This window comes from Metopolophium dirhodum, chromosome 9, assembly GCF_019925205.1.
Source record: "Metopolophium dirhodum isolate CAU chromosome 9, ASM1992520v1, whole genome shotgun sequence".
NCBI lineage: Eukaryota > Metazoa > Arthropoda > Insecta > Hemiptera > Aphididae > Metopolophium > Metopolophium dirhodum.
This window is the reverse complement of record NC_083568.1, coordinates 24,341,514-24,365,918: the sequence shown is the minus strand read 5'-3', so window position 1 is coordinate 24,365,918 and position 24,405 is coordinate 24,341,514. Positions and strand designations below refer to the sequence as shown.

Sequence of the window (24,405 nt, the reverse complement as noted above, 5' to 3'; positions counted from 1 at the left end):
TTATTATTTTAATTACTTATAATCATTGTTTTTATTTTCAAGACATTCTGTCTCGAACGCGTTTAACGACAACAATTTGCCATTTTCAGAACGACTATGGATATTTTTCGCTGTACTTGCAAATAGTGACCATAGTGGAGATAACGTCGCACTTGAGTCAGTTGCTCATCGTCTACACGGAGATAATTAGTTTCCCGCAGTTTTCCAATATTAAACTTCCCATTATTGGCGTAGCGACAAGTGAGGATAATTTATCTATCGGTAACACGCGAGATGTTTTTTAATTTTTTTTGTCCATGTTTTCCATTCGGTGATAAATCCTATAATCTTCAATAATTAAAATACTATGTTATCCATTTGACGTTTTATCAATAACCGTCATATTATTTTCGTTATTTATCTTTTCTCTGAAACAAAAAAAAAATACATTGAAATTGGTTGACCATTCAAAAATGTTGTGGTTGTTATTCATTTTTATATACATTATAATATATACCCATAATATTATGAACTTACAATTGTAGAAACGTATTTATATAGTATAGGAAATAAATATATAACAATATGTGATTATAACATATATATCTATTACGGCATTTATATAGATACCTACAGTACACGCGTTCATATTAGTTTTCTTTTTGTATTTATCAAAATATAATATAATATTAAATTATAACTTACATACTAGTAAAAAATTTAGAAGGCATAGGTGGCATTTAGACCATTTTATCATTAAATTCCCCTTCAGTCAAAATCATACAACCAACATTGTTACCCGCCGTTATTATACCTTTGAATTTTTTTTTTTAAGTATCCTTAATTTAATTTTCAAACAAAATAGGTACGATCGTTTGGTTTTTTTGTACACCATATATAAGTCCTAACCTAAAGTAATAAAGGTATGTTTTAGATCGTACCATGGTGGGTGGACTAAAACTGGTCGTTGGCTTATATACACTCATGACGTTTTTTTAATGTTTTTCAGCTGCCCCCGTGTTATTTGTGCTCAGTATCATGTTAAGTCTGAATATTATTGGCGCTAAGCCTATTCGACCATGGTGGTCGTGGGAGAATTCTGCGTTTATCTACGTTTATATCATAATCTTTGTGCTGCTCATGATTATGTACTTGTCAGTATTAACAATAACTGTGCCTAAGTTGAAATTTATAAAGCAGAAACTTCATCGGAACACACCGACAAGTATGAAAAAAAGGTAAGTCCTTATAATCTACTATACTTTTGTGTGCATTTATCAGCAATTGTATTTATCAAGTTTCCTAATTCACCGTAATGCGTTTTATTTTATTTAACGATCAAACTGGTGATTTTCACTAATCAGATTTAATTAGGTAGGTACACATTATTGTAACCATTAATCTTAACAAGCCTACAAATCTTCGAGTCATTTCAAAATTATTCGTGTTCAATAGCTATTAAATTACGAGAGATTGTAAATTCCACTCAAAGTTTTTAAATTCCGCCTAGAACATTTCCGCTTCCATTTTGAATACATACAAATCCTACCCAAAAAATAAAGGTACTTATCTATAATAATATATAAAATAAAAAACATAATGTAAAAATGCATAAAATATTAATCATACCTAATGTTTATAAAAATATTTATAATTATAATATGTAATATAGTAGTCGAGATTTCCAATACGTATAATAATTTATAATATAAAAAAATTTACTATTTTATTAATTTTGTTTTTATTATATTTTAATAGCTATCTCAAATTAATTTCACTTGCTCAATAATCTGATATTAAATGTAATAAATAAGATGAGTAACAGTGCCCATAATATTGATATTTTCGATGTATTTTGTAATCAAATTATAATTTTACAAAACTTCACAGGATACATAGACTAAAAAACATTGCTATTTAAAATTTTCCAAAACTCCATGCATTAATAATCTGTATCGATAGTGACATAGGCACATGGCATAATAGATAACTTAAAAGTAAAAATATAAAAAATGTAATGAAAATATTATTTAAAATATGGAACCAGCTAAATTTTAAGTATAAATTATCTTAAATCCTAAATCCTAAATAGTTTTCATCTGTTTTTATATTTTATTCTAATCTTACTCATTAATAGAACCTGTAACATATGCTCTCTACAACTAGGCTAACCTAACCTAACCTAGCTATAATAAGTAAAAATATTTTATAGTGTGCCCATATCTGTACTTACATCGTTATTCTGTATACTTTTGTACGAGTTTCAACAATTATTGAATGCTATATAATAATATATAACGATAGTTGTTATGTTTAATGGTTTAAATTGGTCGTAAATTTCAATTTCACACGCACCTCGATTGGTTTAACACTGGCACACAATATTTAGATTCAATTTGTACACAAATTCTTTCAACTAAAAGTATGTACACATTGTAGATGATGATATTCTATTAAAAACAAAACACACATTTTCCGATCAAAATCGTTGTTGTTTTAAAAATAAAAAAATTTTTATACTACAGTTGAAGTAGGTTTTTACAGAATCAATATTTATGTAATATAATTATATTTAAAACATTTTTTTTCAAAGTTACCTATATAGGTTCTTAATGTTTTTATTCCATACATTATAATTCCACATTCTGAAGCAAAATATTTTTATGAACATTTAAATTATTGTTAACCTAACTCATTTTATAATTAACAAAGCCATTTAAGCAATAGAGAACTACAGATAAATTTCGATGCAATACTTTGTCATTTTCTAAATACGTTTTAAAACATTAGTTATATTCCAAACAACTATGGTGCATTCAACACGAATTATATAATTCAAATTTTCCCTAGAGAGGTGCAAAAGTTTAAATAGTAATTTAACTGCACTAGTCAAATGTATAAAATAATTATATATTGCGTTTATAGGTAGGCACATATGTACTAACATTAATAGAATTATTAAAACAATATGATAATTAATAAAATCGGGTTTCATTGAACGATACTAAAAATTTATCATTTTTGACATTAATAATATTATGGTCTTACTCGTCTTGGCATCTATTTTATTACTAAATTACATAATATCCGTTTCAAAACAGATCATTCTGTATAATATATTATGTTCCTTCATTCATGTTTTATATATTTTGTTTGTATACAATACTTCGATAATTTTAACTCGTATAGTATTTAAGAAGTATTGAAAATAATTAGGTATAGGTACTTACATTTTTTATAACAATACTTAAACAATTAATTTAAAAATTGTTATTCTTAAAAGTATTAACTGTTCACGAAGATTGGTTAAAGAAATAGGAATAAAAAAATTAATTAAGAAACTATTTTTCATATTTTTGATATATTGACTAACAAACAATATTATAATTAAGTACAATTATTTACTTTATAATATTTTAATTTAGATCACTTTCAAAATAATCGTAACATTTGTTTTTTACATAAGTAAATTTTTATCATACTGCACATTTAAAAACTATTTTGAGAGTTTAGAACAAGACAGTTAAAAAATAAACAAACCGTTTTCATTAGTTTATAGAATCTAAAATAAAACAATTTTGATCCATTTTTGAGATAGTATAACATAAAAAATAAGTTCAAAGAAAACGTACAAAATTAAAAATGTAAGTATAAATTGTTGTGCCACTTTCGTGGAAATTCAAACTAACAATGCATTTGCAAATACCTTCTTTGAAAATTCAATTATTTTTAGCTCCTACGAAAATTTAAAATACTAGCTGATCCCGAGCACTTCGTTGCCCGTTAAATGTATCAACTCTTTATGACTCAAACTTTGTTCAATTCGTTATTTAATATTCGGTGAATGGTGTTAAAATCTTAACTTTTCTGTTGCCCGGAATAAAAATTCTGATTCACAGCAGTACATTATCAAGTAGGCAATCTACCTGCGGTAGATCGCGGACCCCATGCTGTTTGTGCGTAAGTGTATGATTATAGTGTAAACTCTAAAGTATTAAAGTTATACCAAGTTTGTCGTTTTTACTTAATTCCACCTACAGTGGATTAATATAATCAATTTATACAAAATCCTATTCTAACCTAACCGTACTAAAATCCGATGACTAAAAAAAAACAAATTTAACCCTTTGTAAATTAACCTATCGTCTTCCCAGAGGTCCATTTTCATAGGAAAATCCACCTGTGTATAATATATTGGTTGCTATTGGTCAATCGGGCATATTTGATGATTTGTATTATTATCTTTTGTCAATATACATATAATATCTGATAAGTAGTTCCAGAGTTTAGTCTGTGTATTTATATAGTTAGTTGGTAGATTAGACCTCTGGGAAGAAGATAGGTTAATATTTACAAAGGGTTAAATTTGATTTTTATTTCATTCATCCGATTTTAGTACGGTTAGGTTAGAATAGGATTTTGTATATATTGATAATATTAAGTAAAAATGACAAACTTGGTATAACTTTGATACTTTAGAGTTAAATCATACGTACAAACAGCATACATACCTGATAATGTACTGCTGCGTATCAGAATTTTTATTCCGGGAAACGGAAAAGTTAAGATACATTTTGAATACTATACACCGAATATTAAATAATTAATTGAACAAAGTTTGAGTCATATAGAGTTTATACATTTAACGAGCAACTTAGTGCACGGGATCAGCTAGTCTATACCATTATATAAAGAGGAGTTGTTAGTTACCATTGTTGAAGGTAATCTCTGGAACTAAATGGTTTTCATTTTCACATTTATATATAAAGATATATTTTAAATAAAAACATCTTTTTTTGGTATTTAATTATAAAGTGTATTATATTATATTTATATATCTACTAAATACTTGTATAATAACGTATATTCGTTAAGTTTTAAATGTGTTTTTTTTAACTATAATGCCGTTACAGCTAGTTATCTGCGTAACCAGATAGGATTAAAAAATAAAATATGTCTATTCACACTCAAATAAAATGTTTATTAAACATATTATGTAATTTCAAATACTCATTGAAATAATAGTGTGCTTATAGTATATAAGTTAAAATTAATAATGTCTTATTTGAGTTAATTCATATAGAATGTAAATTAATATTTTTTTAATATTGAACCAAATAAGTGCCTTGAAAAAAAAAAACTATTTTTTTTTATTCAGACGTATAATATATGAAAATCGTTTGATGCTTAAATGCCAATGATGCAGTAAAGTCATCCTTACGTCATAGATTCTCCGGAAAAATGTTAAACAAAACTTTATAAATGTAACATGTGGCACACGCTGCATAATATCGTTATGTCTTATGATATTCTAAAAGAGGAAAGTTTTTAAGACTTCTTCTGTAACCTCTCAAAACGCATTTAATCATGTTAGAGTACATATATGCAGTTGGTGAACTACGAAGTCCTTTATTTTTACGAAATGCTTTCATTTTAAAGCACGTTTAGTTTATTGAACAATATTGTACATAATATATTATTTAACATTTTTTTACACTTAGAATGGGACTTATAATCAGATCAGTAGCTATCCTGTTAACCGTCATCGTGACGACCGTTTCCAGTATACTGCACATAATCTATATGGAAGACTTTTCCAAGTATTTTTTCAGTTCATCATGTGCCGTACAGGTAGGTGTGCACCATCTAAGAACGTAATCGTTTCTCGTAAACCCGCGTACATTCAGCGGCAGATAGCGTTGTCTGCTTGTTTCGTAATGCAAGATAATTGCGGTTTTTAATTAATTGTTTTACTTTAACTAAATTGAATAAAGAACAGACATTTTGAAAAACATATGCTATTAGTACTATTGTAATAATATTGTGATTATTCTATACCTAGTGTTTGATCCGTATGACCTTTAATTTAGGGTTTTGTTGTATTGTATTGCTACGTGTTGCACTCGGAAGATCCGTTTGACTTGAGAACTGTTTATCGACCGAAATCGTCACCGCAACAATCAAGCGATGATAACCATTCGGATTCTGCCGGAAGTCCATTGAAACGTATGTATGACCAGTGATTATCGACACAGTCGGATATAAAAAAATCTATCGTTTAAATGATTTGTGGTATAACATATTTACCGACACATGGTTCGTTGAAAATACTTTTGATGGTTTGTTACGTGGCTTGATAACGTATCACACGCATGGTAAATTTTTATAAATACATCACGTTCGTTTTTAAATAATAGAGAGCACTAACGTTTAATATAAATCAATTCCCTTTTAAAATTCGTTAATTTGAATAAAATATTTTTTTTTTTTTGTGGGATGTGACAAAAACCGTCGATGAGAATTATAAGTTTAAAATAGCATTGTCTTGCGTATCGTGATAAATTGGTTATTGTTTCACCTTAGCGTCACAAAAACGATAGATTTATATTATTATTGTATACGAAACATCAACCACGATACGAACAAATAACCGCGATAAATATTGAACAAACGCCATTTAAGTATATAGCAATTATAGATCTGTAATAAGTAAATAACACAAAAAAAAATAATATTTAAACAATTAAAATATAAACAGCATATGATAATATTATTATTCTGTATAGTGATAACTTCGTAATATTTCTTACGATGGAAATGTTAAATATACGGAAAATAAAAGTTTTTAATTTTCAGGTTTTTCTAAGAACACAATAGATTACGAGATAAAACAATCGATTAAGAGTGACATACTGGAAATAACAGATAATCCACAAGAGTATTTTATCACGCAAGAAAAGCCAGTATCCATTGTCAGCAACCTTACTAGCTCGTTAAAAAAACTCGATAGCAATACCGAGCCTAAAAAGTCTGTGACATTTCGTCATGACTTAATCACAGGTAAAATAATCAGTGAGAAATTTATGGTCGTATTGTATGATAGATTATAAACAATTAGATATCTATCAGTATACAATAGATATAAAATATAATTATTGTGAGTGTCCCAAAAGACGGTTTTAAAGTAAAAATGTTCTCACTTCAACGTGAAGTCGTAATTATATTTTCTATTAGCATAGCAATTGAGTGAAAAAACAAAATCAAACGTAAACACAATATTTTACTTCTGGCGTTTAAAAACATATTTTGTTGTTACGTATCTACCCTTATTCAGGACTATCTTTTTACACCCCATAAAAAATTTCATTTACTCTTAAAAAGTTGAATGATTGTTCGAATTATTCCGGTGCATACATTTATTCTGGTTAATATTCCTCATTTAAAGAGAATTTGAGACGTTATTATGCTGGAATCCGGGTTAATAAATGCGGATAAAAATAAAAAAATTACAATATTATGAAAATATTTAATTGTATGCAAAAATATATTATTTAGATTTCTATAAATCTTGTTATAAATAAAGGGTTTTTTTTTTAATTTAACATTAATTTGATCGAAATAATACTAGATTCAATAGTTTTTTATGATATAGTTATTATTATAATACATATTATAATATGGTATTAATACTATTAATAAACAAACATAGTTATAAATTATAATTCTGGATTTGTTCGAATATGCCTTTTTAATACACAAAAAATTTCAAGCAATTTATATTACTCAAGTTATTTTAGATTCTGAGCGAAGCGATGAATGTATTGATTCTACAATGATGTGTGTTTTTTTTTAATTTTTTTTTTTATTTTTGTGTGTGTCATCACCTTTTAGGACAGTAAAAGTGCTTGGATTTTCTTCAATAGTAACTTTTGCGCGGGATCGGCTAGTAATATATATATAATATACTAGCTGATCCCGCTGGCACTTCGTTGCCCGTTAAACTAAACATTGGAACTACTTATCAGATCTTCTTGTATGTCTTGATTTTTTTTTTTAAACGAAAGAGTATTTCACAGAGAAGGTTTATATAAAAGAAAATTTTAGGAAAATTCACCTGTGTATAATATATTTGTTGCTATTGGTTAATCGGGCATATTTGTTGATTTGTATTTGTGTCTTTTGTCAATATACATATAAGATCTGATAAGTAGTTCCAGTGTTTAGTCTGTATAGTTATAGTCTGTGTATTTATATAGTTAGTTGGTAGATTAGACCTCTGGGAAGAAGATAGGTTAATATTTACAAAGGGTTAAATTTGTTTTTTATTTCATTCATCGGATTTCAGTCAGTTAGGTTAGGATAGGATTTTGTATAAATTGATTATATTAAGTAAAAACAACAAACTTGGTATAACTTTGATACTTTAGAGTTAAATCATACGTACAAACAGCATGGTGTCCGCGATCTACCGTAGGTAGATTGCCTACCTGATAATATACTGCTGCGTATATCAGAATTTTTATTCCGTGAAACGGAAAAGTTAAAATAAATTTTGAATACTATACACCGAATATTAAATAACGAATTGAACAAAGTTTGAGTCATATAGAGTTGATACATTTAACGGGCAACGAAGTTGTAATTATAATTATAATTATAATCTCAATAATTTTGAGATTTACGATAAAAATTGTTGTTTATTAATGGTTGCTATGGGTTATAGGAGTTGAGAATAATACTGATTTATTATTACGTAACAGGCCATTATTTATGATAATTGATAACTCCTTTGTTTTTAAAGTTAGAGAATCGATCAAAAGCCTTAAACCTTCTCCGCAATGAGCTTTTCAATTTAAAACAAAAACCATAACGATCGGTTCAGTAGTTTCCGAGAACATATCACTCAAAGGTTTTCATTTTCACATTTATATATAAGATTATATATAAGATATCAACAGAAAAATAAATTTACTAATATCAATAGAAATTTATAATCAAATATCCTCAGAAAGATTGACTGACAGTCCGTCTCCGTTCAGTAGCGTTTTTCATTGTGTTCAAAGATTTATCATTTAATTCAAATTTGAATCATCCATTATAGTAATCTATTCCATGACGAAGTACTCCCGACACATATACATATATATACATATAGTTTATACAATAGCATATTATAGTGACTTTATTTAACTGAGTTTTTAGATTCTGAGCGAAGCGATGAATGTATTGATATTATAATGATGTGTTTTTTTTTAAATTTTTTAAATTGTTTTTTGTGTCTGTCATCACCTTTTACTTTTGAGGATTGTAAAAGTGCTTAGATATTCTTCAACAGTAACTTTTCTGATAAGAAAGTGAATCTAGTTGGTACTTTGGGGGGTCAAAAGTAAAAATTTCCCAGTAGTTTTTAAAAGCACCGTGAAAAACAAAAGAAAAATTAAGGAAAAACGGGAATTTTTACGCAAAATCTGTTTTTGAGAACATCGATTTTGGTTTTTGGTGTAACTCTAAAATAAATGAATGTATATACAAGAAATTTTGACTGAATGTTTATATAAGCATTTTATATACACGATAAAATTTTAAAAATATTTTGACTTTTTTTGAGCTGTTTACGGACATAGTCAGTTTTCAATTATTTTAGTTTTTTTTTCTATAAATATCAATAAAATTTTATTGGTTGGGTAAAAAAGCGTGAAAATTTAATATAAGGCTCCTGATATATCGTTCTAATAGCAGTTGAAAAATATTAAAAATACATAGTCACAATTTTTTTTATAAGCATTTAAAGTTCAAATTTTGACAACATTTATCAAATTTATAATTTATTAATTATTTTGTAGTTAAAATTGTATAAAATGTTTAACTTTTATGGCTAAGGATTGAAAATTTAAAACAAGGCTCCACGTAAATAGGTTATGTATAAATTACTTTATTCACAATAATATCATCAAATATACTTGGTAACATCAAAGGCTGACTGACCGTTTTCGCTCAGAATCGTTTTTCTTATACAATGATATTATATCATTGAATTTAAATTTAACACCATCCACTATAGTGACTCACTTGTAACCTACTGTACAGCAGAGCGACATCCACTTATCCACCTTTTTTTATATTAATACGATGAATAAAATAAGAACAACCAAATAATACTCCAATAAGGCATCATTATTTGTTTAATATTTTTATTTCATTTCAATTATACTAGTCTATACAACTTCAGATTGAAGGTGCTGTAAAATGGTAGGTATGTAGAATAATATGCCACAACTAAAATTTCTAATTATTTGGTGCACGAGCAATATATTATTTGAAGCCTTTTCATAATAAATAATATGACGTACATATTACAACTATAGTTCCCTAATATATTTAATACAAACTTTAAATTTAAAATTATTAATATATTTCTATAGTCCATAATACAGATATAATGGTAAATAATAATAATGTGAATTGAATTTTAAAATATTATCAGATATCTCTTATAAGATATAGATATCAATTACTATTTGAATCAAATTGTTTGTAAATATTAGTAATCTAAATTCTAAATCAAAGCCCACTGCATTATTGAGGCGTTTATATTTTAAACAAAAATAAAAAATGTTTTGTTTTATTATTGCTTGTAATAATTTTTAATGTTAGAATTCTGTTTGTATAGTTAGTATATTTATATATAATATTATAAATGTATAAACATGCATAATAAAATAATAAAAACTTTATCTTTTTGTGTAATATAATATAATACCTACATGCAACGTATTTAGTGCATAAAAATGTCTCAACTATAGACATAAACTTATTTATCTGATGTCATTATTTTCTTAGCTGCACTTAATTTGAATCAATAATTTATCATTTATCGTTTATTTTTAAAAAAAAATGTAAACTTATTTACGTTTGTATTATAGATAGAGTAGGTATTCAGTTCGTGTTTATACTGCGTACAGACAACACGTTTATTATCGCGAGTCCCGTATTTATTAGCTTCGATAGCATACAGTCAACGCAGTCAATATACGCAGGTAAATATGGTAATTATTTAATACCGTAGGCGCGCGCTAAAAAAAAAAACAACCAGGGCACAAGCCCAAAACACTAAATCATGTTCACAAAAAAACCCGCGATGAAGAGCCCATCAATCCGTCAAAACCCACCAACCAACACAAAGTCAACTGTTACAAAGTCACCCAGTAAAATCAATCAAATTAAAACCTCACAGGTATTAACAACCAAATCAACGCCACTAGTAACCAAAATAACCCAGCAAATCCTCACACCACAGAAGACCTCCTCATCAACAAACAATCTCGAAGCACAAATATCCACAGATGCACACAAAAAATCTCTTGCCTCAACTGTAGCAAACAGCCTAATCCCGAAAAAAGAACAAGCAATATTAATAGACATAAACGAAACATTCCCGCACAAAGATTATATTATCGCTATCGGCAATATTGTAAAACCGGCCAACATCATCTTCGCCTCCCGTATATCGAATAAACGATTGTGCATTTTCCTAACTAATAAAGCATTAGTAGACAATCTCACTATCAACCACCCAATAATAACAATTAATGAACAACAATTCAAAATCCGTAAATTGCATAACCCAAACAAACGAATAATTATATCTAACGCCTATCCCAACATTCCGCACGAAGCCATAGAACATGAATTTAACAAACTTAATATAGTTTTGCTTAGCAACATCTCATTTTTAAGAGCAGGTATACAAGATGCCGACTTCTCCCACATTTTAAGCTTTCGTCGTCAATTATTCATAAGTCAAGAAGACGTAGAAAAACTCCCTAGTTCAATCCTAATCAACTACGATGACACAAACTACAGAATATTTATATCGGACGACTCGCTAACATGCTTCTTATGTAAAACGCAAGGCCACATTGCCTCCAATTGTCCGAATAAACCTGAAGAAAACACAATCATAACACAGACGGCAACAAATGAAAATGGCCCTGACAATACATATAAAAACAAATCAAATGTACCAAATTTAATAATCACCACAAATGAAGAAGTCTTAACGGCTAAAATGGATATAGACCCGACCTCTGGCGCAAAAAGATCTCTTCCTGACTCTTTCAATTTCCCCTCCCCCTCATTACCAAAATCACCTACAGTTATCGACAACCCCTCACAAAGCAACATATTAGAAAACAAAACCATGAAAGTACAGGAAACAAAAAAACCCAAAATAACTTCTAATTCTCTCAAACAATTCCTAGAAAACATTGATACTAATTTAAGTAGAAGAAATCTTCAATGACAATGAAGACTTCAAAATCGACTTCACTACATTCAAACATATTTTTGAAAACAACCAAGGTGATTTTAACCCATATGACATATATACAGAATACAAGATTACTAAAGACGAACTACTTGATATTTTATTAAAAATAAAACCTACTTTAAAAAACAAAAGCATAAAAAATAGACTTACTCGTTTTGCTAAAAAGTTAGTAGATGATAATTATGACTCAGCTAGTTCAGAAGCATAAACAAATCAACAAAAAAAAAACAAAACAAAAAAAAAAAAAAAAAAAACACACCACAAAAAAAACAAACAATGAATGCACATAAAAATGATAATATAAAAATCCTACAATGGAATATGAATGGGTTCAATAAAAAGTACGAAGAAATCACCATTTTAATACAAGAACATAATCCAGATATCATATGCATTCAAGAAACTAACTTCAAAAACGACAACATAACAAACCTAGCTAATTATGATGGTTATAATAAAAACAGATTAGATAGTGCAAGGGCAAGTGGTGGAGTGGCCATATACATTAATACTAATTACCCGAGCAGTCAATTAAATATATCTACAGACATAGAAGCCATAGCGGTCACAGTCAAATTATCGAATAATGATATTAACATATGCAATATATATCTACCTAACCACAAATCATTCACTGACGCGGACATTAACAATATTATAAAACAATTACCACAACCATTTATAATTGTAGGAGATTTTAATAGTCACAACGTAATATGGGGTTCCAAAAACACTGATCAGAGAGGTAAAGTCATAGAAAAAATCCTGGAAAATAACAACATAATATTATTAAATAACACCGAACCCACAAGATTAAATCCAATAAATGGCAACTTATCAAACATTGATTTATCTTTCGCTAGCACATCATTAGCACAACGGATCGAATGGAACGTAACGCCAAACCTAACTAGCAGTGACCATTTTCCCATAATACTTCAAATTTTATCTAGGACATACAACGCAAAAAACAATGAAGCAATAGAGAGGTGGAACTTAAAAGACCCAAATTGGGCCAGATACACAGAGACACTAGAACTGGAAGTGGACAACATACAATATATGGACTCATTAAACATAGACAGTCTAACAAAATTATTCACGGACGCAATAATAAAAACAGCTGAACTTACGATAGGAAAAAATAAGAAATGGGGGAAAAAACCAAAGGTACCCTGGTGGAATGAGACCATCAAAAACGCAATAAAAACTAAAAATAAAGCCCTTAATAAATTCAAAAAAACAAAAAACCAAAGTGATTATATTAATTTAAAAAAACATAGGGCAGCAACTAAATATATAATTAAATCAAGTAAAAAAAAGTCATGGGAATCCTTCATCAATAATATAAACGAAAAGGCAGATACCAAACTCATATGGAATAAAATACACTCTCTTAAAGGAATTAAACGTAACTATAAAATAAACCTAATCGATGAAATCAACAATAAACTAATAACAAATCCAAATGAAATTTCTAACAAATTAGGACAGTACTTCCATTTAAACAGTAATAACACATCATACAGTCCAAACTTTATCAATCTCAAACACATAAAAGAAAATACACCCATCATTAATATCGTTGACCACAACAATGAAAATCAACTTCAAATTAATTCAAAGATAACAAGGGAAGAAATAGCATACACACTAAAAAAATGTAAAAGTCTAAGCCCAGGGCCTGATGGGATTCCATTTATTTTTATACAATATTTTGGTCCAAAAAGTCAACTCTTACTCGAAAAAATATACAACACCATTTGGTGTAACGGTATCTTCCCCTCAACATGGAAAAAGGGCATAGTCATCCCTATTAACAAACCAGGAAAATGTAGATTCAACACAGAAAGTTATCGGCCAATCACATTATTAAACACCATGTGTAAGGTCATAGAAAAAATTGTAAATTTTAGACTTATTTGGTATCTAGAAAAAATTAATTACCTAACGCCGTTCCAAAGTGGCTTTAGAAAAAATCGCTCCACATACGACAACTTCATCGCAATAAAGGAAGAAGCTCAGCAAGCTCTTCAAAATAAACAAATCTTAGGCTTACTTAGTATAGACATTTCAAAAGCATATGACGTCACCTGGAGACACTACATTCTTTCTAAGCTAAATAAAGTCATATGCCAAGGTAATATGCTAAATTTTATAACGAACTTCCTAAAAAATAGAACATTCCAAGTCAAAACATCAAACCATATCTCTGATACCTTTACACAGGAAAATGGAGTACCACAAGGATCCGCACTTTCAGTTACACTATTTTTAGTGGCAATTAACAAAATTGATAAACATTGTAAATTTCCGATAAAAGCCAACATATTTGCAGATGATGCTAATTTCTCATGTAGAAGTAAAAATATCAAAACAGTTAAATACCACCTACAAGCAACAGCAAATCAACTAGAAAAATGGTCAGCAAAAACGGGATTCGGTTTTTCAATAGAAAAATCAAAGAGCATAACCTTTACCAGGAAATCAAATGTAGGAGAACTAAATATTAAAATGAATAATAAAAATATACCCAACAAAACATGTATAAAAATATTGGGTATAACATTCGATTCTAGGCTCACGTGGTCGCAGCACATAAAATCATTGAAAGTATCTACAAATAAAGCGCTTAATTTAATAAAACTATTATCGCACACAAATTGGGGATGTGAAACAGAAACATTGATCAAAATATTTAAATCAACAATTCAAGCAAAATTATATTACGGTTCATTTCTTTATAACACGGCCAAAAACACATTAATAAAATATATAGACTCAAACCACAACACGGGGATGCGAATGGCTATAGGGGCCTTCAAAAGCAGCCCAATTAAAAGTATTTATAATATAGCGGGTGAACCAACACCAGACCTAAAAAGAACAGAGTTGACACTCCTATACGCTGCGAGACTAACCAGATTAACAAATAACCCAGCTTCAACTAGCAACATAACCCTTGATCTACAAAATAATAAAAACTACACCAAGATTCCACAAATAATAAAAAAAGAAAAAATAATTTGTCCTCCATGGACAAGCATATATAAAATAAACACAGAATTGAATACTCTACGTAAAGAAAACACGCCTCCACTTATATACAAAAACCTTCTGAAAAATACTCTAGAGAACCAAAATGAATTTCAAGAACTATATACAGATGCCTCCAAAAATGACGAAGGGGTAGGAATAGCCATAATAAAAAACAATTCACAGACATCATTCAAACTACCATCGACATGTTCCATATATACAGCCGAAGCACTTGCTATATTGCTAGCCATAAAATATATAAACAAAAAGGAAAACCAAAAACATATCATTCTAAGCGACTCGTTAAGTACACTAATTAGTGTAAAAAATAAATTCAATCCGAGCGATATAGCAATTCAAATTCAGAATAGACTAGAGGAAGCAAACCAAAAGAACAACAATATAAAATTAATCTGGATACCTGGACACATTGGAATAATCGGCAACGAAAGGGCAGATAAACAAGCTAAATTAGCAATCAATTCACCGAATTCACAATATATTAACATTTCATCATACTCTGACATAAGAAAACAAATTCAAAGAGACACCACTATAATATGGCAAAATATATGGAACATCCAAAACACCAAATTAAACCAAGTTAAACAAACGGTCCAAAGATGGAGAAGAAATCCCAATATTAGTACCACAAATGAAAAAAAACTAAATAGGGCCAGAATTGGCCACACAAGACTAACTCATGAGTACATAATGATCAAAGGAGACCCACCAATATGTCAATCATGTGGCACAACAATTACAATAAAACACATATTCGAAGAATGTAGAATTTACATACAACAAAGAGAGGAGCTCAATATAAGCCACCAAATTGGAGCAAGTCTAGGCCCAAATCCTGAAAATGAGATCAACACCATCGAATTCTTCAAGACAACCAAATTACTCAAGCTACTCTAGTCAACCCCTTTTCAATGTACAAATTACTAAACGAACTAATCTAAAACTGTTTCTATTGTATCTTTTTGTATTTAATTCTTAGATCTGTTACCCACTATAAATATTATGTATCTATTATTTATAGTAACATGCTAATGACCAAGTTGTCGAAGCAGAAATTTTATAGATTTCAAGACCAATAAAAAAAAAAAAAAAAAAAAAAAAAAGAGTAGGTATTAAAATGTTTTATATTACAATATATTATGTTTACGTAATCTTTTGAGAATTATCACATACCATTTTTTTTTCTCAAAACGTATTTAGTCTGTACTGTACTTTAGTAGGTACAAGTTGTGTAACTTATCATAAAAATAAAATATATATATATATAACTTTGAAAGATAACATAATATTGATAGTCATTGTGCCACTAAATCATATTGATGCCCAAAGTTATGATGAAACTATACCGTTAATATGCTGATGCGTTGGTAGTTAGTACTGTATATGAGTAACTTTACTCTTAAGATAATATAATTTCAATATTTCTTTAAACAATTTTTTTCCAATATCCACTTTAAGCACACATTAGGGTTTTTTTGAAACGTTTTAGGTTCTTAGTGGAACGATGAATATATATATATATTTTACAATCATGTGTGTGTTTTAGATTCTGAGGGAAGCGATGAATGTATTGATTTTACAAAGATGTGTGTTCTTCTTGTGTCTGTCATCACCTTTTATGACAGTAAAAGTGCTTGGATTTTCTTCAACAGTAACTTTTCTGATAGGAAAGTGAATCTAGTTGGTACTTTGGGGGGTCAAAAGTAAAAATTTCCCAGTATTTTTCACAAGCGACGTGAAAAACAAAAGAAAAATTAAGGAAAAACGGGAATTTTTAAGCAAAATCTGTTTTTGAGAAAATCGATTTTGGTTTTTGGTGTAACTCTATATATATGTCTACTGTGTATATATAATATGTATAGGTACTTGATATGCTGTAGATATGTGTTGGATGAGTTGCACTAACTGCTACGACTCTACGAGTTGGACACATATGAAATGAACAAACACAATTTTTTTGAGAGTTGTAATTTTTTACGGGAAACGAAGTGCGCGGGATCGGCTAGTAATATATATATAATATACTAGCTGATCCCGCTGGCACTTCGTTGCCCGTTAAACTAAACATTGGAACTACTTATCAGATCTTCTTGTATGTCTTGATTTTTTTTTTTAAACGAAAGAGTATTTCACAGAGAAGGTTTATATAAAAGAAAATTTTAGGAAAATTCACCTGTGTATAATATATTTGTTGCTATTGGTTAATCGGGCATATTTGTTGATTTGTATTATAACATTTCCCAGTAGTTTTCAGAAGTGACGTGAAAAACAAAAGAAAAATTAAGGAAAAACGGGAATATTTACGCATAATCTTTTTTCGAGAAAATTTTGGTTTTTGGTGCAACTCTAAAACAAATGATCATAAGTACATGAAATTTTGACTGAATGTTTATATAAGCATTCCCTATACACCGTAATATTTTCTAAATATTTTGACTTATTTTGAGATGTTTACGGACATTTTCAGTTTTCATTTTTTTTAGTTTTTTTTTATAAATATCAATAAAATTTTATTTGTTGGTTAAAAAAGCTTGAAAATTTAATAGAAGGCTCCTAGGTTATTGTTTCAAAGGCAGATGAAAAAAATTAATAATCCTTAGTCACAGTTTTTATTTATAAGCATTTAAAGTTCAAATGTTGACAAAATACGGAAAAATCACGAAAATTAGAAAATTATTTTGAGTTAGAAATTCATAAAAAAATTTTTTTTAAATTTAAGATTTAAAAATGTAATACAAGATTACCCATAAGTTTATCTACCTTTATCAAAAAAAATGTCTACAAAAAGTCAAATTAAATTTTTATGAGCGTTTGAAATTCATATTTTTACAACATTTGATATTCACCCACCTTTTAGATTCTGAGCGAAGCGATGAATGTATTGATTCTACAATGATGTGTGTTTTATTTTTTTTTTATTTTTGTGTCTGTCATCACTTTTTATGACAGTAAAAGTGCTTGGATTTTCTTCAACAGTAACTTTTCTGATAGGAAAGTGAATCTAGTTGGTACTTTGGGGGGTCAAAAGTAAACATTTCCCAGTAGTTTTCAGAAGTGACGTGAAAAACAAAAGAAAAATTAAGGAAAAACGGGAATATTTACGCATAATCTGTTTTCGAGAAAATCGATTTTGGTTTTTGGTGTTACTCTAAGACAAATGACCGTAGAGACATGACATTTTGACTGAATGTTTATATTAGCATTTTCTATACACCATAAAATTTTGAAAATATTTTGACTCCTTTTAAGCTGTTTACGGACATTGTCAGTTTTCAATTTTTTAGTTTTTTTTTCTATAAATATCAATACAATTTTATCTGTTGAGTATAAAAGCTTGAACATTTAATAGAAGGCTCCTAGGTTATTGTTTCAAAGGTAGATGAAAAAAATTAAAAATCCTCTGTCACAGTTTTTATTTATAAGCATTTAAAGTTCAAATTTTGACAAAAAACGGAAAAATCACGAAAATTAGCAGATTATTTTGAGTTGAGAATTCATAAAAATTTTTCTTTTTAAATCTAAGATTTGAAAATGTAATATAAGATTACTCATAAGTTTGTCTACCTTTATCAAAAAAAAAGTATCTACAAGAAACTTAAATTAAATTTTTATGAGCTATCATAGGCTGACTGACCGTTTTCGCTCAGAATCGTTTTTCTTATACAATGATATTATATCATTGAATTCAAATTTAACACCATCCATTACAGTGACCCACTTGTAACCTACTGTACAGCAGAGCGACATCCACTTATCCACCTTTTTTTTTTTATTATTTAATTTTTTTTTTTGTGTCTGTCATCACGGTTTGGGGCAGTAAAACTGCTTTAATTGTCTTTAACTGTATCTGGTTCGATGGGAAAGTGAATCTAGTTGATGCATTGAGAAGGTCAAAATTTAAAATTCCCAATGTGTTTCAAAACCGCCGAGAAAAACAACATACAAATTAAGGGAAAACGGGAAATTTAACGCAAAATCTGTTTTCGAGAAAATCGATTTTGGTTTTTGGTGCTACTCTAAAACAAATGACCGTAGGTACATGCAATTTTCACTGGTCGTTTATATTTGCATTTTCTATGTACGGTAAAATTTTTAAAGTATTTTGATTTGTTTTGAACTGTTTAGGAACATTTTCTATTTCCAATTTTATTAGTCTTTTAGATTCTGAGCGAAGCGATGAATGAATTGATTTTACAATGATGTGTGTTTTTTTAGATTCTGAGCGAAGCGATGAATGTATTGATTCTACAATGATGTGTGTTTTTTTTTAATTTTTTTTTTTATTTTTGTGTGTGTCATCACCTTTTAGGACAGTAAAAGTGCTTGGATTTTCTTCAATAGTAACTTTTCTGATAGGAAAGTGAATCTAGTTGGTACTTTGGGGGGTCAAAAGTAAAAATTTCCCAGTATTTTTCACAAGCGACGTGAAAAACAAAAGAAAAATTAAGGAAAAACGGGAATTTTTACGCAAAATCTGTTTTCGAGAAAATCGATTTTGGTTTTTGGTGCAACTCCAAAACAAAATATGATCATAAGTACATGAAATTTTGACTGAATGTTTATATAAGCATTCCCTATACACCGTAATATTTTCCAAATATTTTGACTTTTTTTGAGCTGTTTACGGCCATTGTCAGTTTTCAATTTTTTTAGTTTTTTTTTCTATAAATATCAATAAAATTTTATCTGTTGAGTAAAAAAGCTTGAAAATTTAATAGAAGGCTCCTAGGTTATTGTTTCAAAGGCAGAAGATAAAAATTAAAAATCCTTATTCACAGTTTTTAATTATAAGCATTTAAAGTTCAAATTTTGACAAAATACGGAAAAATCACGAAAAATAGCAAATTATTTTGATGAGAATTCATAAAAACTTTTCTTTTTAAATCTAAGATTTGAAAATGTAATATAAGATTACTCATAAGTTTGTCTACCTTTATCAAAAAAAAAATGTCTACAAGAAACTTAAATTAAATTTTTATGAGCGTCTGAAATTTATATTTTTACAACATTTACTCGATTTCTCATGTAACAATTTTCTTATTTTATTGTCATTAAAAAACAAATGACTGTACATACTTGAAAATTTCACTGAATGTTTATATTAGCATTTTCTATACACCATAAAATGTTGAAAATATTTTGACTCTTTTTGAGCTGTTCACGGACATTGTCAGTTTTCAATTTTTTTAGTTTTTTTTCTATAAATATCAATAAATTTTTATTTGTTGGGTAAAAAAGCGTGAAAATTTAATATAAGGCTCCTGATATATCGTTCTAATAGCAGTTGAAAAATATTAAAAATACATAGGCACAATTTTTTTTTATAAGCATTTAAAGTTCAAATTTTGACAACATTTATCAAATTTATAATTTATTAATTATTTTGTGGTTAAAAATTTATAAAATGTTTAACTTTTATGGCTTAAGATTGAAAATTTAAAACAAGGCTCCACGTAAATAGGTTATATATAAATTACTTTATTCACAATAATATCATCAAATATACTTGGTAAAATCATAGGCTGACTGACCGTTTTCGCTCAGAATCGTTTTTCTTATACAATGATATTATATCATTGAATTCAAATTTAACACCATCCATTACAGTGACCCACTTGTAACCTACTGTACAGCAGAGCGACATCCACTTATCCATCTTTTTTTTCTATGAATGTCAATAAAACTTTATTTATTAGGTAAAAAAGCTTGAAAATTTAATAGAAGGCTCCTAATATATTGTTACAATGACATTTGAAAAATTTTAGAAATCCTTAGTCACAGTTTTTATTTACAAGCATTTAAAGTTCAAATCTTGACAAAATACGGAAAAATCACGAACATTAGCAAATTATTTTGAGTTGAGAATTCATAAAAATTTTTCTTTTTAAATCTAAGATTTGAAAATGTAATACCAAATTCCTCATAAGTTTGTCTAATTTTATCAAAATAAAAAATGTCTACAATTAAAAAAATTAAAATTTTATGAGCGTTTGAAGTTCATATTTTTACAAGATTGGATATTCACTCGATTTCTGATGTTGCGGTTTTTTATCTTATTGTTATTCAAAAACGAATAAATATAGATACATAAAAATGTTACTGAATGTTTATATTTTCATTTTCTATACACCATAAAATTTTGAAAATATTTTGACTCTTTTTGAGCTGTTTACAGACATTGTCAGTTTTCAATTTTTTTAATTTTTTTTTTCCATAAATATCAATAAATTTTTTTTGTTGGGTAAAAAAACGTGAAAATTTAATGCAAGTCAACATTTAATACATAGGAACATTTTTTTTTTTGTAAGCATTTAAAGTTCAAGTTCTGACTAAATTTAGCAAATTTAAAATTGTATAATTATTTTGTAGTTAAAAATGTATAAAATATTCAACTTTTATAGATAAGGATTGAAAATTTAAAACAAGTTCGACGTATAAAGGTTATATATAAATTACTTTATTCACAATAATACCATCAAATATATTTAGTAATATCATAGGCTGACTGGCCGTTTTCGCTCACAATCGTTTTTCTTATACAATGATATTATTATATCATTGAATTCAAATTTAACACCATCCATTACAGTGACCCACTTGTAACCTAATGTAAAGCAGAGCGACCCCACTTGCCCACATTTTTTTTATCGGTTTTTAAGCTTTCTAATATATTTCTTTATATAGGTAGTATTATGTGTATATAATTCAATACATAATTTGGCCCTCCTACGCCAAAAAGCAGTAAGCAACAATGTAGTTATTAACTTTTTCTGAATCATCTTGTTATTTTTATCATATTATCAAAATAAAATAAAAAATTAATGGTTCGTAAATAACTTTTCCCGTAGAATCCAATAACTTTATTAATACATTTTTATAATCTATGATAATATGATATTGTGTGATACGGCTAGAAAATGATCATCAATACTAAAATAAAAATACGGTATAAGTACTGTGGTCACTTTCTGCCTTTTGGTTGCGTAAGCTAAATATTTTTTAAAAAATCCTAGTGTTAATTAATTTTCATATCAAAAGTATTTTGTGCTCCAGTACCTATTTCTTGATGTCTTCCGTTGCAGTTTAAATTATTGATTATTTCAATTTGATTTAAAAGAGTTCCCTGTATTTGATTATCATATAAAAATCGGATTTATTTTCTTTTTTTCATTATTTAGAGTTAATCTTAGTCTGAGTTTAGATACAAATATTAAACATCATTATTCATTAATCACATGATTAAAATATTATTATTACACAATATTTTACATTAATTGTACTACTTGTAGATAGGTAACCAGTTGTGGACAGATAAATTAAGATTTGGTTTCTAACAATCTGCTGAGCTCATATTATAATATACTTGCATAGATCACATTGTATGTATGTAGATGTAGGTGATTAAAGACTATATTATGTATTATTTTTACGTTTTTGTGTTTTACTGAATATTACATTATTTTAATGTTTTCTGTTTTACTATGCTGCAGGGTGTCACGAAAAGTCGTCGGACGGTCACGACACTGACAGTGGATGTGGCGATTACTGTGGCAGTGGAGAAAAGAGTTGTTGTTCGTACCGGAACAACAGTCGGTCACCATTATTGGAGACGACGGCTATCGATTCTGCAGACATGGTATTGGTGGATGACTGGCAGCCGGTGGACTTTGCGGATGCCCCGCAGCCGACTTCGATGGCGCCACTTCCGGCCGGAAGCGACACTTCTATCCGGTGTGTGGTGCAACCACCACCTGACATGTTGGCCACGCACGTGTGCGTTGAAGTCGGACTGGTCAAACAGCATGCCACCACCACTGATGGTTCCCCGACAATCGTGGTGTGCAGCGTGGATGTGGAACCATGTCGGCAACCACATATGTTATTCATGTCCGGGGTTACCGACAAGTCGTCGTCGACAGTACCCGAACCTGAGACAGATGGTTCCGGTGGTGACAGTAACGACGATGACGTTTTGGACCGAATATCCCAAGACTTGGACTATCTGCTGAACCGGAAGAACGTCGTCGACTCGAACGTGGTCGAGTCGGATTGCGACGGTGACGTTGATCGCAACCAGAAAAAGAAAACCAAAGACCTAACCTAACCCTGAGACGCAAGACTCGTCGGCTTTGAAGAAACTCTAAACGCCAATGCAAACTATATCCGATCATACCCCAGCGCCCACCGAATCACAATTACGCCCGACGTTGATCACGTTTTTGGTTACCGTTTGCCTCGAATTTATAATAATTTATTTAAATGTTAAATAATTACTATTTACATTTTTTTTTTCATATTACAATTAATTGTACATCTATTTAAAACATATTTGTTCACGATATTGTATAATAATATTATGATCGTTGTATTATTGATACGTTCGTGTTTCGAATATATTACTACTATTGTTATTATTTTTATTATCATTATATCGTTGTTCTTAAGTGTTTTGTGTACAGCTATAAAATATTATCATTATTATTTATACTGTTTTTTGTTGGTCTTTTTTTTTTTTTTTTGTAAGAACCATCGTATGCCACAGGTGATGTTTTTTGAAACAAAAAACTGTGTAATTGTTGTCGTATTTCATAAAACATAATTTACATTCTGCCGTATAGTACACATACAGATTATAATGTTATTGTAATGTGTGTATTACTATTATTATTATTTGTAATATTAAGGTGCCACGGGTCATAGACTATACAGCACGATTGTTTGTCGATTTTTCGTCGGTCTTTAATCAAAATGTGTTTTTTTGGGCCCCCACTTGATTCAATATTCACCAGAACCTACCTACCACTGTTTTATTTTCCCGCAACATGAACCAATAATACAGTGTCTATAAAATTAACAACTCTATTTTGAACTATGTAACGTTGTCGTTGGTAAACTCAATTTTCAATTATTTTTTCAAGAAGACAATAAACTTTTAAATCACTTTAATTTGTAATGCGTATAAGTGTGAAAAAAAGAATAATAATGGCATGTTTGTACACATGCAATTTTATTTAATAAATAAACTAAAAATACTTTTTGTGTAATATTTTTTTAAGAAACACGGAACAGGATATTATTTTATTCGATATTGAACACCTGAGAACCAGAAAATGGTTTGTTCAGCCGATATTATTTTGTGGAAACTTTTTAAAAATTATGACGATGACAATGTTAACACCTTAATAAATAAACTATTATATATATTTATGAGTAGAAGTGGTATCATGTTTTGTATAGAGAGTATTAAAACTCGA

The 24,405-nt window shown here is 28.7% G+C and overlaps 1 protein-coding gene across 2 annotated transcripts in view; it reads left to right on the top strand.

The window, feature by feature from the left end:
• Positions 1–23,644, top strand: part of LOC132952870 (uncharacterized) — a 237,206-nt gene extending 213,562 nt beyond the window's left edge. For both annotated transcript variants that reach the window (XM_061025345.1, XM_061025346.1), the window contains exons 19-24: positions 90–240; positions 989–1,217; positions 5,481–5,610; positions 5,850–5,985; positions 6,616–6,819; positions 22,642–23,644. In XM_061025345.1, coding sequence (XP_060881328.1) covers positions 90–240; positions 989–1,217; positions 5,481–5,610; positions 5,850–5,985; positions 6,616–6,819; positions 22,642–23,255 — 1,464 coding nt within the window. In that variant the 3' untranslated portion in view covers positions 23,256–23,644. The remainder of the gene's footprint in view (positions 1–89; positions 241–988; positions 1,218–5,480; positions 5,611–5,849; positions 5,986–6,615; positions 6,820–22,641) is intronic.
• The last annotated feature ends 761 nt before the right edge of the window (positions 23,645–24,405 follow it).